The sequence below is a fragment of the Pseudopipra pipra genome, chromosome 29 (assembly GCF_036250125.1).
Source record: "Pseudopipra pipra isolate bDixPip1 chromosome 29, bDixPip1.hap1, whole genome shotgun sequence".
In the NCBI taxonomy this organism is placed as follows: Eukaryota; Metazoa; Chordata; class Aves; order Passeriformes; family Pipridae; genus Pseudopipra; species Pseudopipra pipra.
In genome coordinates this window covers 2,006,923-2,022,327 of record NC_087577.1, presented here as the reverse complement: position 1 = coordinate 2,022,327, position 15,405 = coordinate 2,006,923, and the positions used below count along the sequence as shown (strand labels likewise).

Below are 15,405 nucleotides of genomic sequence, written 5' to 3'. Positions count from 1 at the left end.
CCCCCTGGCCTGGGGATCCCACCGGGATGCTTTACCCTACCAGCTCCCCCTTTTATTCACAACAGACACAAGCATCAGACACATTTTTATTACCCCCAGCTTTTGTGCTCCCCCCACCTTATTTTTAAGGCCACATCAGAGCTCTGGGATGCTCATGGGGCCGCTCACCCTCCACCCACGCCAGTGATGGTGTCAAAGCCTGGCAGCACCTCAGAGCCCTCTGCTGCCCTGCTCAGGATGCGGCCACCTGTGTGAGTGGCTCCTCCAGGTACTGCACCAGCGCCTGCGCCTGCAAGCAGAGAGCAGTGTGAGCCGTGCCCACGGGGGTTTTGCCACCTTTGTGCCAACTGCCCACGTGCTTATTGTAATTTATACTTCAGTTTAGAGCCTTAAAAAGGTGTGGTATGGTGCCTGGGTGGGCATGGGCGACAGAGGAGCCTCTGCAAGGAGGAAAGAGGCATCCCAGGCATGGCAGCTTCCTCCAATCCTCCCATTCCCATCCTCAACAGCTCCTTCCCACACCACAGCAGGGACTCAGCCCTGCAGCCCCCCAGACTTCCTCCCCACCACCATTACCTTGGCCTTCAGCATCCCAAATCCCACTGTTTCCTTGGCATACATGCAGAGCAGCAGGTTTGCCACCCGTGTGATGGCCACTCGCCCCTCCTGCCCAGGGAGAAACAGCATCTGTCACATCCCCGCTTGGCCCGGACCACGGGCAGGATCCCGGGGGACTCCCAGCACCCCAGGGAGGGGAGGGCAGCCCCCAGCCCCACATACCATGCAGTCCATGAGGATGAATTTGAGGTTGTCCTCATTGAACGCCTGGTGCCCATTCTTGTCGTAGGCCACCCAGATGTTGCTGGCGATGGCCGCGGTGACCCTGGCATCGGTGTCCCCATAGCCAGAGTAGGCCAGCAAGGACCCCTCATTGTTCAGGAGCCTGGAAACGACATGGGGGGGTGAACTGGTGCCTCTAAACCCAGTGGGGCATCAGACCCCACTGCAGTGCCAGGGGCAGAGTGAAGCCCTGCCCAGTCCCAAGCGCTGCTCCCTGGACACCCCCACTTGGCAGGGGGCGCGGGGGCTTCAAAGCCAGGAAGCTCTTGGGTGGCCCCAGGCCCAAGCAGGGCTTGAGTGGCTGCATCTGTTGAAGCAGTGGGACCTGCTGCAGAGCAGGCACGAGCCTGGTGGGCAAACCCTGTGCACGCACAGCCCTGGCACAGTGCACGGGGATCACAACACTGCACACCCGTGTCACGCACAGCCCCAGCACTGCCCATAGCCCAGCACCATGCAGGGTGTGTGGGCATACCCCTGGTGGGGCCCCTCACCCTCCAGGGCCAGGAGAGAGAGCATCCCTGGGCAGGGGCAGGAACAGGCACCACCCCAGGCAGGGACAGGAGCAGGAGAAGGGAGCACCCCTGGGAAGGGACTGGAGCAGGGGCTGGGGGCAGGAGCAAGGGCAAGCAGCATCCCTGGGCAGGGCCTGGGAGCATCCCCAGGGCAGGAGCAGGGGGCAGGGACCGGGGATGGGGCAGGAACAGGGGCAGGGGCAAGGGCAGGGGCAGAAGCAAGGGCAGGGGCAGGGACAAGGGCAGGCAGCATCCTCGGGACAGGGACAGCTTCCCCAAGGGCAGGGCCAAGCAGTATTCCCAGGGCAGGGCGAGGGCAGGGGCTGGGTGCATCCCCCGGGGCAGGAGCAGGAACAAGGGAAGGCAGCACCCCCGGGCAGGGGCAGCATCCCCCCTTCGCACCGCCCGCCGTAGCCCCCGGGCGGGGGAAGCCGCCCCGCTCCCGCAGTGCCCCCCGCACTCACAGCGTGCTCTGGACGCCGCCGGTGTTGGCCTGGCTGAGCACCTGCGTCAGGGCCTTGGGCCGCAGCATGGCCGCCCCGGCTGCGCGGGCGGGGCCGACGCGGGGCCGGCGCGGGGTCGCGCCGCGCCCGGAGCATCCCGGGGACTGTAGTTCCCGGCCGGGTCCGGACCCCCAGAAAGGCCTCGGCAGCCGGAGGGGACACGGCGCGGGCGTGGGACCGCGGTGACACCGCGGGGATCCGGGATGGAGCCGCGTACCGAGGGGGTCATTGGGGGCACCGGGGGGCCCCTGCGGGCAGCACCCCCTGTCCGCTTTGCCCCTGCCCGCTCTGTCCCTGCTCGTTCTACCCGTGCCCTCTCTGCTCCCCCACCCCTTTCCTCCCCCCTTTGCCCCCCGAGCCGCCCACCCCCTGGCCCTCCGGGACGCCGGGGGGCGCTGTCGCGGGACGCGGGGAGGGGGCCGGGGCGGCGCTCGCTGGTCTCTGTGGTGGCGGCGGCCCGGGCTGGCGGCGGGCGGCGAAGATGGCGGAGCCGAGCGGCGGCGGCGGCCCCGGGCCCGGGCCCGGCGGGGAGGGCCAGGCGGGGCCCGGCGGGGCGCTCATCCGCGTCACCGTGAAGACCCCCAAGGACAAGGAGGAGATCGCCATCGCGGACGGCGCCTCCGTGCGCGAGGTGAGGGCGGGGGCGGCCGGAGGGGGCGGAGGGGCCTGGCGGGGGCGTGAGGGGCGGGGGGGGGCTGGTGCGGGGGAGTTCACGGGGCCGGGGAGCGAGGTGAGGGGTTTTTGGAGAGCGAGCTGAGGTTTGTGACGGGGAGGACTTTCGGGGGGACGTGAGAAGCAGGGAGCTTTGGCTGGGGGGGTGTCAGGGCGTCCGGTGGAGCTCTCGGGGACCAGGTCAGAGCTGGAGGGGCGGCGGGGGGGTCCTGGGGGCAACCCGGGCCTTTGGGCCTTGTTGGAGCCAGGCTGGGAGGGAGCCGGGAGACCGGGGGAGGGCAGGTGCTGGCGGGCTTTAGGAGAGGACAGTCCCGGGCGGGGGGAGTTGGTCCGGGGTGGGAGGCACCCGTGGGAGGGGTCGTGGATGTCGAAACCACGTTTGTTGCGGGCGTGTGAGGGGTGTGTGAGGGCTCGGAGCGCGGCTTTTGGGGGGGTGGCGGTTGTGGGAGGGGTGTGAAGGACGGGGTGGGGTCTGGGGGCTCGGCCCGTGGGCTGGGCAGCGGGGGAGTGGGAGGGGAGGAGTTCCCTGAGCGGGGCGGGGTGGGAAGGGTTTTGGAATTGCGGGCAGAGCCGGCTGGGTGCGTGGGGAGCTGCAGGGGGGGAAAGGTGGGAGTCGTGGGGTGGGTCTGGACCCCCCTGGAGGCGGATCCCCGAGGCGAGGGGAGAGGAGCCGGGCAGGTGTTTGGGGACAGGGTTGGATGGGGAGGAAGAAAAGGAGCATCAGCCCTTCCAGGGGTGGGCTGGGGGGAGTTCTGCTCCTGCTAGGGAGCAGGAGGGGGCTGGGATTGGCAAAGGCTGGGATTGGCAAGGGCTGGCTCCGGGGCTGGCCCCAGTGCCGTGGAAGTGGCAGTGCCCACTGGGAGAAGGTGTCATTGCTTGGTCGGTTGAGCACAGGGCATGAGGTCGGCCTGTGAAGGACCTGGCAGGAATCTCTGGGCAGCAGGTCACGGTGTGGGCACGGGCTGTGCACATGTGGCCCTCCTGCTCCTTCCTCTGCCGGCTCCAGGGAGCCCATGGCTACAGGGAGTGTGGAGTGAGGGCTCTGTGCAAGGGTGGGACATGGAGCTGTGCAGGGAAGGCACAGAGCTGTGGGGGCAGGGTGATCTCTGGGCCTGGGCTGTGCTCTCCCCAGCCTTGTTTTTAGGGTTCTGGCGTGAAGACTGTGAGCTCTGGGGCAGACATGGGCTTTGCACTCTGTGCTGGCCTTCCCCTCTGAATTCCCTGTAATTTGTGGCTTTCAAGTGCAAGGCTTTGTTTCCTCCAAATCAGTTTGGGAATGCCCTGGTGGGGCCAGCAGTGACAGCGGTGTTGGCAGGTGTTAATCCCAGCACACCACACAGTAAGGAAGAGATGCCGTGCTCCGTGGCGCGCTCACAGGGAATTCGGTTGCAGAAATAGGCATTGGAGAAGACCTAGTTTATTTCCATTGGCTGATAAAGGATTGTTCCCTTTTCCATAGAGCTCTGTCCTGTATTGAATCAGAGTTAGGCTTTCCTTAGGAAAAAAGCTCAAATAAGCAGAGACAAAACCAGTTCAGTCATTCAGAATAAATGGTGTGTTTGGGTTAGGCCTGAGACACAGTTGGTCTGGCTTTGGAAGCCTTTAGCTCTTCCCGAGGGAATGACTGTGTTCTTTCCAAGATTTACTCCATGTTTTGTGAGTGCAGAGCTTGTCTTTACTTTGTTTTGGTTTTCCTTAAACACCTCAAACATGCTCAGCAACTGGTGCCTGAGTGGTACCTGGGCTCCGAGGCCCTGTCACTCCCTTGTGCTGTTCCCAGAGTGGATCTGGTCCCTGGAGCTTTATATTTCTGGTCTTGGTCCTTTGCCTGAAAAATGCTCTGTTTGTTTTCCAGTTCAAAGAAGAGATTTCCAGGCGGTTTAAAGCCAAACAGGATCAGCTGGTTCTGATCTTTGCTGGGAAGATCCTGAAGGATGGAGACACGTTGAATCAACATGGGATCAAAGATGGGCTGACTGTGCACTTGGTCATTAAGACTCCACAGAAGTAAGAGTTTGGTCTGGGGGGCTGAGGGCAAATGAGGGCTGGGAATAGCTGATGGTGAGGTTCCTGATGAGCTTTCCCAGGCTCTCCCTGCCTGTAATGGGGTTTGTCACCCACCTGTGTGCTCCATGGGTGTGTGGCAGGTACTTGGTGGGGCTGGTCCTTTAACATGAGTTTTGTGTGTGTGGCTTCATGTATTTTGAGCCTTTAGAATTCACTAATCTTGGAAGAAGGAACTTGATACTGGTTCTAACAAAGCCAAGTTGCTGATAACAGAAATTACTTTCTCATGAATTTGTGTTGCTGTGGAAGCCAGCACCCAAGTTTTTCTGTCATCTCCTGCCATGTACTCTGCTCTAAGCACAGTGGGTGCTCCACCTCGAGAGTGTGTGGAGGTTCAGGCTGTGTGACCACGTGCACAGAGCAGTGTGGGAGTCTCCAGGGCTGCCTCTGCCTCGGGCTCCTGCCGTGGTGTGTCTGGGCTCCTGGGAAGCTCCAGGGTGGCATCTCTGTGCAGTTCTGCCGTCTTCTGGGAGAGCTGCATTAATCAAAATGGTTATTTTGCCCTGTTTTTTTTTCCCACCTGTTATTTACAAAGAGAGGGATGTGTATTATCAGGTCCTGCAGGAGCCTCTCCCTGGGTTCTGCCTCTCCAGGTAGCTGAAAAGCCTGATGCTCTTCTTCCACTGTCTCCACAGCAAATGTGGTACTGGTGAACCATTTCAAAGGGTGAATCAGAGCTGTCCTGAGTTGCTCATTTTTCTCCTGCATACATTACAGTTTCTCCTAAATACATTACAGTTTCTCCCTGTGCTCATAGAAACCAAGTGCCCTTTCTCCAGCTTCCTTCTTCCTTTTTTGTTCAGCTTCCCATTTACTTTGTTTCCCCGCTCTCTGCCTCTCTCAGTGGCTGCTGGTTTTCAGCAGCAGTTGGGTGAGTCTGGACAGTGGACAGGGACCTTTGGGATTGATCTTACAAGTGCTAGAATAAGAGTGAAAAAGGAAAGGGAGTTAGACAAAAAGAATAATTCTTGGTTTGGAAAAGAAAAAGTAGAGAAATAATTGTTCTTATTTTCAGAGGTATAATAGCATTATTTGAGGCAAGTAAAGTGAATTTTCTGGTCTAAATTCATGGGAAAGCTCTTCAGCACTAGTCCAGGACTCACTGTTGTGACTGCAGAGGCTTCAGAGAATCTTTAAATGTTCTGTTTCAAATTCCTGTAACACTCCTGAGAAGGAACTGTGGTGACAAGGTACTGAACTGGGTTGGTGTACTTAGCAAAGCTGACGTCCAGCACCTACTGCGTAGTGGCCTATGGCACAGTGGCTGCGTGGGTGTGTTAAAATAAGCTCCAGACAACTTGTGTTGGATGCAGGAGTCTTGCATGAAGGTACAGCCAATGGCAGAGCTGGGAATTTGGAGCCAAACTGCCCATAGCTTTGTGGGACAGGTGCTGCTGCCTCGTGCCTCAGTCTCCCTCTCTGTAGAGTAATGCTGGTACTTCTTTTTGCCCCAGGAGCACTGATAGGAATATTTAGAAGTGCAGACTCTCGTTTACCCCTTGTACCAGCCCTGCTGTAACCTCCTGTGGTTTCTGTGGGAGCAGCAGGAGGATTTTCCTGTTTGGAGCAAACTCATTGCTCAAGGATATGGCTGAGGTAAATAGTTCAGTGGGATTCAAGGAAGAGCTGGATACAACTCAGGGTAAGACCTGTCCAACTGCTCTGTATGGGCGAGGACAACATGACAGGGGCTGCAATACATCAGGATGGGAGGCAGAATCCAGCAGATGGGAGGCATCTGGGAGCACAGCTGGGATGCGTGCAGGCAGGGTTGGGATAGGAGCTGGGGCTGGCTCCTGCGGGGGTGACCGGTGTGCTGGGACCTTGGTCAGCGTGGGCTGCATGTCCCGTGACCCCACAAAGGACTCTGCTCGCCCTTCCCTAGCCCCAGGAGTTTAACACCCTCTGATCCTTTGCAGGGTCCAAGATTCAACATCTGCTGCTTCTGCCCCCAATGCTGCTTCTGCCCCCACTGCAACCCCCTCTTCTCCTGCTGCCCCATCTCAGCCCTCCACATCCAGCAGTGCCGGTCCGGACACAGGGAGTGGCAGCAGACGGAGCAGCGGGTCAGGGACCATGGGAGGTCCTGCAGACGGAGGCCCCAACAGTGCTACATCCATCCTCTGTAAGTGGGGGCTGTGAGAAGGAAGGATTTTCTGGGATTAGGAGTCAGGGTTCTTGACCCCCGTTGTTGTCTCTGCTCGCTGTGGGCTTTGCATGAGTCACTCCCGTAGCAAACCTCAGTGTCCCTGCTCAGTGTAATGCCACAGCCCTTAGTGAGGTGTGTTGTAGGGGTGTCTTCCCTCAGAGCTGGCTGCCATAGGAACGTGGGTTACCCCTGGGTTTGTGGGGTGCAGTTCAGCTGATGTGCCTGTCCTCTTTTTGCAGCTGCCGACAGTTACTGACTCACGCCTCTCTCCCCGTGTGTTGTTCCCTCTCCAGCTGGTTTCGGTGGCATCACTGGGCTGGGCAATCTTGGGATGGGCTCTGCCAACTTCATGGAGCTCCAGCAGCAAATGCAGCGGCAGCTGATGTCCAACCCAGAGATGCTTTCCCAGATCATGGAGAATCCCTTGGTGCAGAACATGATGTCTAACCCTGACCTCATGAGGCAGATGATCATGGCCAATCCCCAGATGCAGCAGCTCATGGAACGAAATCCAGAGATAAGCCACATGCTGAATAACCCGGAGCTCATGAGACAGGTGAGTCACACCAGGGCCTTGGTAAAGAGCGTTCAGGAGAGTCTTTGTGGACCAGCTTTAGTGTCTGCTCTGCTGAGGGGGAGTGGGAATGCCAGAACAGTGGTTTTTGGAGATCTCTTCCTTCCTGCTGTGAGCTCCCAACAAACAGATGGTGGTCTTGAGTTATGTGAATACTGATTACACAACCCACATCCTTGCAAATCTTGTCTCCCTTTCAGAGCTATTGAATCCATGGTGTGTTGGGGAAAAAAAGGATGCTGGGAGTATCCTAGCATGTTGCCTACAAGACTACTGTGTTCTGATTCAGGAATGGGAGTAAAAGCAGTGCTGGAGAAGTGAAGCTACTGCAAAAGCTCTTTGTTTCTCTCTAGTTCTCTTGACAGATAAAGTACAGAGCCCCGAGCTGTATAGTCAGTGTTTCACTACCTATATCAGTGGGGAGCACTAGTGTAGGCTGGGATCCCAGAGGGCTCTGATTTTCCCCAGAACAGAGAGGACCAGTTCCCTAGAGGACTGGCTAGAGGGAAGCTTAAGGGTTGAGTGAGAAGTTGAGGGTGTTAATAGGACTCTGCTGTTTCCTGGGAAGGCTTGTCAGAAGGGTTGTGCTGAATGTGCCTAGTTTCCATCTGCTTCTCGGTTATTCTGCTTTCAACTGTGTCAGCCATTCATGAAATTCCAGAGCTGCAGGACTAAATTGTGAATAATCCGTACGTAAGCAGATCCTCCAATGAGACCTGAATATTCCTTGTGCAGGAGAGACCCATCAGAAGTCTGGAGAAGGTGGAAGGATTCAGCCTTTTCCGCCTTCCCAGCTGTTGAATGTAGTCTATCCAGTGTGAGCCGGAACACATGGGTGTTAGATGTTTGGATGTCCTGATACTGCTTAGAAACAAAACAGTTTCATCCAGCTGAACTGAGGCTGAGAAGGAAGAGAGGCTGAGCAAGGCTGGGGAGGAGCTGGGATCCCTGGGCTCTCTTTGCTTGGATAAATGATCTCTCTGCTCTCTGCCTGTGAAACGGGTTTAATTATCCTCTTTCTCCTGGGAGCTGAGATTTAACTCTTTCGGGACTTGGCTAGGGGATCAGTAGAAAACTGCTGGGCTGCTGACCAGGTTCTTGATCCACCCTGGTCCTCCGTGGCGCACATGAGCCTGAGCTTTCCATCTTTTCCTCCTTCTCCCAGACGATGGAATTGGCTCGTAACCCTGCCATGATGCAGGAGATGATGCGGAACCAGGACCGTGCTTTGAGTAATCTCGAGAGCATTCCAGGAGGATACAACGCCCTGCGCCGAATGTACACAGACATCCAGGAGCCCATGTTCAGCGCAGCCAGGGAGCAGGTATTGGCTGCCTTCCTCTAAGTGGGGTGTAGTGTGGGAAGGGGGATCATTCCCTGGCCCCCGTGCTGGTGGGGCAGCTTTTCTAGAGCGTGGCTGTTCGTGTCTCTCCAGTGCAGGCACTGGCCTGCAGTGCCTCTTGTTACATGGGTTGGGGTGTCAGAGCAGAGACCTGCCCTGGCTCCTGCAGTCCCCCAGCAGGCTTGATGTCAGCCATAGCCCATGGGCAGGCCCCCGTCGCCTTGTTAGCACAGCCCTCTGCTCTCTGGATTAGCTGGAGCCTGACGCCTTTGGAGCAGAGCTGGCTCAGATCCAGCTGGCTTGGAGCACAGGAGGAGGGAGTGCAGGTCTGGCTGCAGAGGGCTGTGCAGACATACTCCAGTCCAGCATTACCTACTGGTATGTCCGGGCGCTGGTTTTACAGAGGCGTTTTGAAGCCTTGCATTTAGGAGCCAAATCTGGAGGCTGTGGCCACTCCTGAGCCTGGTCTTTTTCCGAGCGAGGTGTGTTGTGGATTGCAGATTTCTCAGGAGGCAAATCATGGCACGTGTTTAGCATATTCTGGACTTGGCTGAATGTGATCGGCTGTTCCCTGGCTCGCTCAGTGCTGGGGTTGGTCTGACCTTCTCTGCTGGGACTAAGTGATTCCGGCTGTTTCTTTTTTCTTTCTCCCTAGTTTGGCAACAATCCTTTCTCTTCCTTGACGGGGAATTCTGACAGCTCGAGCTCTCAGCCTTTGCGGACGGAGAACAGAGAGCCGTTGCCAAACCCCTGGAGCCCCACGCCCCCTGCTTCCCAGAGCCAAGCACCCAGCAGCGAAGGGAGCACGGGCTCAGCAACCACCCAGAGCACCCCAACTGTATCCAATCCCTTTGGGCTGAACGCTGCCAGCATCGGGGCTGGTACGTGAGGGGGGAGCTGGAGGATGCTCCTGGCTGAACAGGTCACCCAGGCTTCGTCGGGGGGCCAGTCCCTCTGGCATTAGAGCCCTGTCCGGAGCTGTTCTCCAGAGGAATGGTTCTAGCCCAGTGGCAAGCACAAATGGATTGTTCTGGTGTGCCTGTCCGAGGGTCCCTTTGGGAACTCTGGTGTCCCTGCACTCTCAAGAGCAGGAGAGTGGCCAGCAGAGCGCTGCCATGGTGTCCACAGTGGTGTTTGCTGCTGGCTGGGGGATGGACTACAGGCAGTGCCGTTACCAGTGACATTGTATTTCGGACATTGCAGTGGCGCTCAGGCTCATCAGGGATCTTTTTCTGTCTTCCCTTCCCCTTGCAGGCATGTTCAACAGCCCAGAGATGCAAGGACTCCTGCAGCAGATTTCTGAAAACCCTCAGCTGATGCAGAACATGATCTCTGCCCCTTACATGCGGAGCATGATGCAAACTCTTGCCCAGAACCCGGACTTTGCAGCACAGGTAAAAGTATTGCAGTCATCTGCTGTTGCCAGGCAGGCTGTGAGCACAGTGAGACCAGTCTGCTGCGGGGTCAGACTGGTTCCTCCTGCAGACACCGGAGCAGAGTGAATACACACAGTTTGGCTGTATTTCTTGATAGCCTGAAGGCAGCCCCAGCTCTGAGCCCTGTGTCTTAGCAGAGCTCCTGACACAAGAGGTGGCTTTCAGAGGGACATGGGAATGGCCCTTCTCTTTTCCCATGGCCAAGTGGCCCCTGTTCAACACTGCTGTCAGGAACTGAGCTGTCCTGGTTTGGTCCCTCTTAGCAGGGGAGCATGTTGAAAGCCCAGGGAGGGAGTCAGGGGCATGAATGATCTATTCTTCATGGCTTAGTTGTGTAGGGTTTAACAGCCAGTCAGTGGCAGCAACCCTCTGACCCTACCTACGTGTGCTGTCTCTTGCTAGATCATGGTAAATGTCCCCCTCTTTGCTGGGAATCCACAGCTTCAAGAACAGCTCCGCCTTCAGCTCCCTGTCTTCTTGCAGCAGGTAAAAGGCCTCTGGCTGGCCCTGTGCTGCCCTCAGCCCCTGGCTCCAGAGCTTCTTCCCCCCCACTATGGGACAGGCAGGATCTCAGCTGCTTGGTCAAGTGCACTAGGAAGCATGTGGGCTTGGGGGGCTGGGCTGAGAAAGGAAAGAGGTTGCACAGGGGAGACAGAGAGGAAGAGCTTGGTTAGACAAGGCAGTCTGAATTAACTCATCGAAATTACTGAAAAGTGGACTCCAAATTACGCTCATTAAGCTACTTGGAACCCCTGTGTGGGCAGTCTCCCACTGTGTTGAGTTTACAAAAATTAACACAGCTAGTTGTGCTAGAGCAGCTGGTTCTCAGGTAAATTAGATTCCAAAGGCATGTGCCCCCAGTTCTAATCTGATTCACCCAGTTCATTTAGGAAACCTGATCTGAGCTCTGTGAGTGTCCCTGCAGATGAACCCTGCGGTCTTGGAGCCTCGGAGGAGGATCCAAATGCGGGGGTCGGCGCTGGCCGCGGGCGAGAGGCGCAGCTCGGCGCCTGCTCGAGTGTAGCAGTGCTGGATCTGGGGCTGCCCGAGCTCTCACTGGTTGGTACCATGGTGTCTTTCTGCCTTGGTCCCCAGATGCAGAACCCAGACTCCTTGTCCATCCTCACCAATCCTCGTGCCATGCAGGCCCTGCTCCAGATCCAGCAGGGACTCCAGACGCTGCAGACGGAGGCCCCTGGACTAGTGCCAAGGTACGGAGCACTCCGGAGTGGGGTCATGCAGGCGGAGCTGCTGTGCCTGGGACCAGCAGGCAGAACTGGCTGTCAGTTCACTGGGGAGATCTGCTTAGGGTGCTCTGTTCTGGGGCAGTTGGGTGTGTGCCTGCAGGCCTCTCTGAGCCTGGCTAACTAGCACTTGCTCCTTGCTTGTGCTTCGCTGGGAAGTCCTTGACCCTTTCTTTTTGGAGAAAAGGTTTGGAATGCACTTGGTCCCTCCCCCATCCTTTGTTTGCTGTATTCAGTGTGGACTGAGCTCAAGAACTGTGTCTCTGGAGAGAGATGGACAGTCACAAGGCTGGGTGGGTGTGCTGGGGCAGGCTGGGCTGCTGGCCCTCTGCTCGCTGTCACTGGGTGTCATGCTCAATCTCAGCAGTTCCCTGCAGGCCTCTGTTGGCTCTGCTCACTCACAGCGCCACGTGCGACTGAGGCACGGACACAGCCGGTTCTGTTTCCAGAGCTGCCCCATAGCTGGCCTGCTGGCTGCCCTGCTGCCCAGAGTGCCAGCATGCCCCTGAGCGTGCCCTGCCTTCCTCTGCAGCCTCGGCTCCTTCGGCATGCCCCGAATGCCCCCGTCCTCCACAGGAGGAAGCACAATCCCGGAGAACCCCGTTCCCTCTGCTTCGACGCCGGCCAGTGCCTCTCCAGCCGGGGGTGGTAACCCCCAACAGCAGCTCATGCAGCAGATGATCCAGCTGCTGGCCGGAGGAAACTCTCAAGTACGTAATGCCCAGTGGCTCCTGGGACAGGCAGGGAGGTCTCCAGGGGGCTCCCCATCCCACCCTGCTCGGGGGATGTGGTTCCCAACAGTCTCTTGTAGCTGTGGTGCTTTAGGCCGGGTTTGGTGTAGGGGTCTGGCTGGTTCTTTGGGGTGTGGAACCCTTTGCAGAGATTTAAGCTTGTAATGCTGGGGATCCTACTCCTCACACTGCTGCTGCCGTCGGTACCAAGCCAGGACTGACTCTGGTGTGGCTGCTGTACCACAGCCTGGGGGGACATGGGGACTGTCCCCACACAAGCCTGAGGCTGAGCTGAGGGTCCCTGTGCAGCCGTGGCTGCCAGCCCTGCCCGTGTTGGATGCTGTCTCTGCTCTCTGACTCTGCTCTCTCTCCGTCCTTTCCCTCACAGGCGCAGAGTCCCGAAGTGCGATTCCAACAGCAGCTGGAGCAGCTGAATGCCATGGGCTTCATCAACCGTGAGGCCAATCTCCAGGCGCTCATTGCCACCGGCGGGGACATCAACGCAGCTATCGAGAGACTGCTGGGCTCCCAGCCTTCCTAAACTCTGTCCTGCTGCCCCACAGACGTCAGCACATGCATCCATACACATGCACAGGGGATCTTTCCGGAAAGCCCACCATCATTTTCATATCTGACAGCTGTCCATGTATTTAAAACAAAAAGATACAGCTTAACCCCTGACCTTCCTACTAAGTTAAGATTTCATGTTGAAATGCTCTTTAACTGGCTTGTATGTGGATTCCAGTTCTCATCGTGGCCACAGAGACTTCAGATGTGTATTTTTTCCTAAATATGCCCTGTCTCAGACACTCTTCTCTCTCTCTCTAGATGGTAGAGGCGATACTTCTAGTTACTTACCTGAATGATTGTGTTTTGAGTAGCTTGATTTTAACTGTACATGATTCCCTTCCCTAGCCCTCCTTTCAGGCAAATATTTAAAAAATTGAGCCGAGTTTGGGGATTGGTTATTTCTCTCAGCATCTTGTTGGGAATGGATCAAAAGAAAAATTGAAATTACCTGGAAATTTCTGATGTCATTTGTCTTAATGTTCCCTGGGATGAAACGAGCCCGTATCCCTCACTCACAGGTGCCTCTGATCTCCTGGTAAAGGGTTAATGGGTGCAAAAACTGCATTTGAAGTGTGGTCTTTATGCTCTTGGGGTGGTATAACAGAGTCCAGGGGTCTGCAAGGACCAGGTGTGCTGTTCTTGAGCTTGAGTTGAAGGTGCTGTGCAGAGGAAGGTGTTTGGAAGGTGTGTTTCTGCCCAAGCAATGTGGTTCCTGAGCAGAGGTGTCGGGGGCCGCTGACTCCTGTGCTCGGTGGGCTCATTTCTCCAAGTGTAAAAACTAAAAAGGAAATGGAAAAATAAGTTAATGATCGCTTCACTGGAAAATGTTGAAGTTCATGTTCTTCCCAGTTTAGATCCATCCTCCACCCCCCCCTCCATTTTGATGTGTTTGAATGTTCTGACTCTCTCCAAGAGACTCCCCAGGACCAGCAGGGTGGTATTTCCCAGGAGCCTCCATGGCTGTGTAATTTGCATACACCATTTTTATCAAAGGAAAATAAATGCGCACAACCATCTGTCTCCCTGCATCCCTGTCTCGTCCTTGCCTGCCTTGCCTCAGCTGGGGCATTCCCAGTTCCCCAGGATTAATCCATGCTGTGCCCTGTGCTCACCTCGAGCAGGTAGTGGGGGTGTCATGCTCCCTCCCCACTTGGCCCCTTCTGCTGCCTTCCCCTGTGGCAGGAAACGTTTCGAGACTTCAGGAATGCTGCTGAAGGTTCCCAAACTCTGGCTCTAAATGTGCCTATTTGAAAGCTTCCTTTCAATTAGAATTGGCAATTAGCAATTAGCAACCCTTGGAACTGCTGTGAGCTGGGAGTTAGTGTTATTTGGTACTTTCAAGTTGCTTTCAGTGTGGGAGGATTGGGCAGTGAGAGGGAACAGGAGGAGTCCTGGCGCTGCTTCCTGCATACCTGTAAAACCTGTTGCACCCAGGGGCTCCTGAGCTGGAGCTGGGCTCGATGGGTGCTCATGTTGCTGAGAGTGTAGGTGGTGGTGGAGAAAACACGAGTGTGCGAGCTGGAAATGCTCCTGCCTCTGTGTGTGTATCCCAACTAGACTGGGATCCCTTGGAGGAAGATTTGGAAAGCAGCTTTAACCTCTTCTGGAGGCCGTGCACAGATCTGTGGATTGCTTTGTGCTTTGCTCTCCTCAGACATGGGAATTTTGCACACGGCTGTGTAGGGATGGGAGCTGGAGGGGTTGGAGCTCTTCCAAATGTCGCTGATCAGCCCCTGAAATGGGCTCCTGAAAAGGCCTGCGATCCTTGTGATCTCTTGGATGTCCCTTGCTGGCATTAAGGTCTCTGTCCCTGCACATGCCAGCGCTTGCTCCTGGGAGGATGGATGGGGCACGCAGGGAAGGGAGGGAGCAAAGGGAGCACGGGGGATCACAGGGAGACATACCCCCATGGTGTGTGTGAACCTCTGAGGAGCAAAACTAGTCCCAACCCTGTTGTGTCTGGCCAGGCAGAAACAGTTCTTCCACCCCCCTCGGTGTCAGCAAGGTGTGACTCAGTGGTGTCAGCGTGACACTGGTGTCAGCCACCCCAGTGCGAGGGGATCTGGGGTGAGGGATCCGCCCATGCCTGAGGGATCTCTGTATGTGCGAGGGATCTGTGTGTGCGAGGGGGTTTGTGTCTGAACAGGGACTTTGAGGGATGGAGGGATCCAGTGAGTCCAAAGCTGGCTGGAAATAAATCCCTGTGTGGTGGAGAGATCCTGCTGCAGTGTGGGCAGATGGCTGTGAACCACTGAGAAGAGTCCAGAGCAGCCTGAGAATCACGGAACGGTTTGGGTGGGAAGACGCCTCACAGCTCATCTCATTCTATCCCCTGCCATGGGAAGGGACACCATCCACTAGCCCAAGTTGCTCCAAGCCCTGTCCAGCCTGGCCTTGACTTCCAGGGATCCAGGGGCAGCCACAGCTTTTCTGGGCAACCTGGGCCAGTGTCTCACCACCCTCACACCCTCACCCTCCTAACATCTCATCTCATCTCATCTCATCTCAGTCTCTTCCAGTTTAAAACCATTCCCCCCTGTCCCATCACCTTCTGCCTGTGTAAAAAGTCTCTGTCCATTGTTTTCACGAGTTCCCCTTAAGTCCTGAAAGGCCATGATGAGTCCTCACAGGCTGTTCGTTCAGTTCTTAGTGTCTCTTGCTTGTTTAAGCAGGAAAACACATTTCTCCTGTCTCTCCGTTCCTCACCTGCTGCCAGCCCACCAGCCAAGATGCTAAAATAGAGACACAGAGAAGCCTGCAAC

At 56.6% G+C, this 15,405-nt stretch overlaps 2 protein-coding genes across 3 annotated transcripts; one reads left to right on the top strand and one right to left on the bottom strand.

Moving 5' to 3' along the window:
• Window positions 1-73: 73 nt before the first annotated feature.
• Window positions 74-1,982, bottom strand: LAMTOR2 (late endosomal/lysosomal adaptor, MAPK and MTOR activator 2). The gene is made up of 4 exons (XM_064638478.1): window positions 1,820-1,982; window positions 781-943; window positions 577-666; window positions 74-289 (listed from the first exon to the last, which is right to left on the bottom strand). The coding sequence occupies exons 1-4, from the start codon at window positions 1,885-1,887 to the stop codon at window positions 233-235; spliced, it is 378 nt and encodes a 125-aa protein (XP_064494548.1). The 5' UTR covers window positions 1,888-1,982; the 3' UTR covers window positions 74-232.
• Window positions 1,983-2,316: 334 nt separating this feature from the next.
• On the top strand, window positions 2,317-13,663 carry UBQLN4 (ubiquilin 4). 2 transcript variants are annotated; one of them, XM_064638471.1, is made up of 11 exons: window positions 2,317-2,489; window positions 4,386-4,537; window positions 6,517-6,722; window positions 7,040-7,302; window positions 8,486-8,644; window positions 9,318-9,543; window positions 9,917-10,056; window positions 10,501-10,584; window positions 11,194-11,309; window positions 11,875-12,052; window positions 12,462-13,663. In XM_064638471.1, the coding sequence occupies exons 1-11, from the start codon at window positions 2,340-2,342 to the stop codon at window positions 12,612-12,614; spliced, it is 1,827 nt and encodes a 608-aa protein (XP_064494541.1). In that variant the 5' UTR covers window positions 2,317-2,339; the 3' UTR covers window positions 12,615-13,663. The 2 variants fall into 2 exon arrangements, with proteins under 2 accessions (XP_064494541.1, XP_064494542.1); XM_064638472.1 differs by lacking the exon at window positions 10,501-10,584.
• The last annotated feature ends 1,742 nt before the right edge of the window (window positions 13,664-15,405 follow it).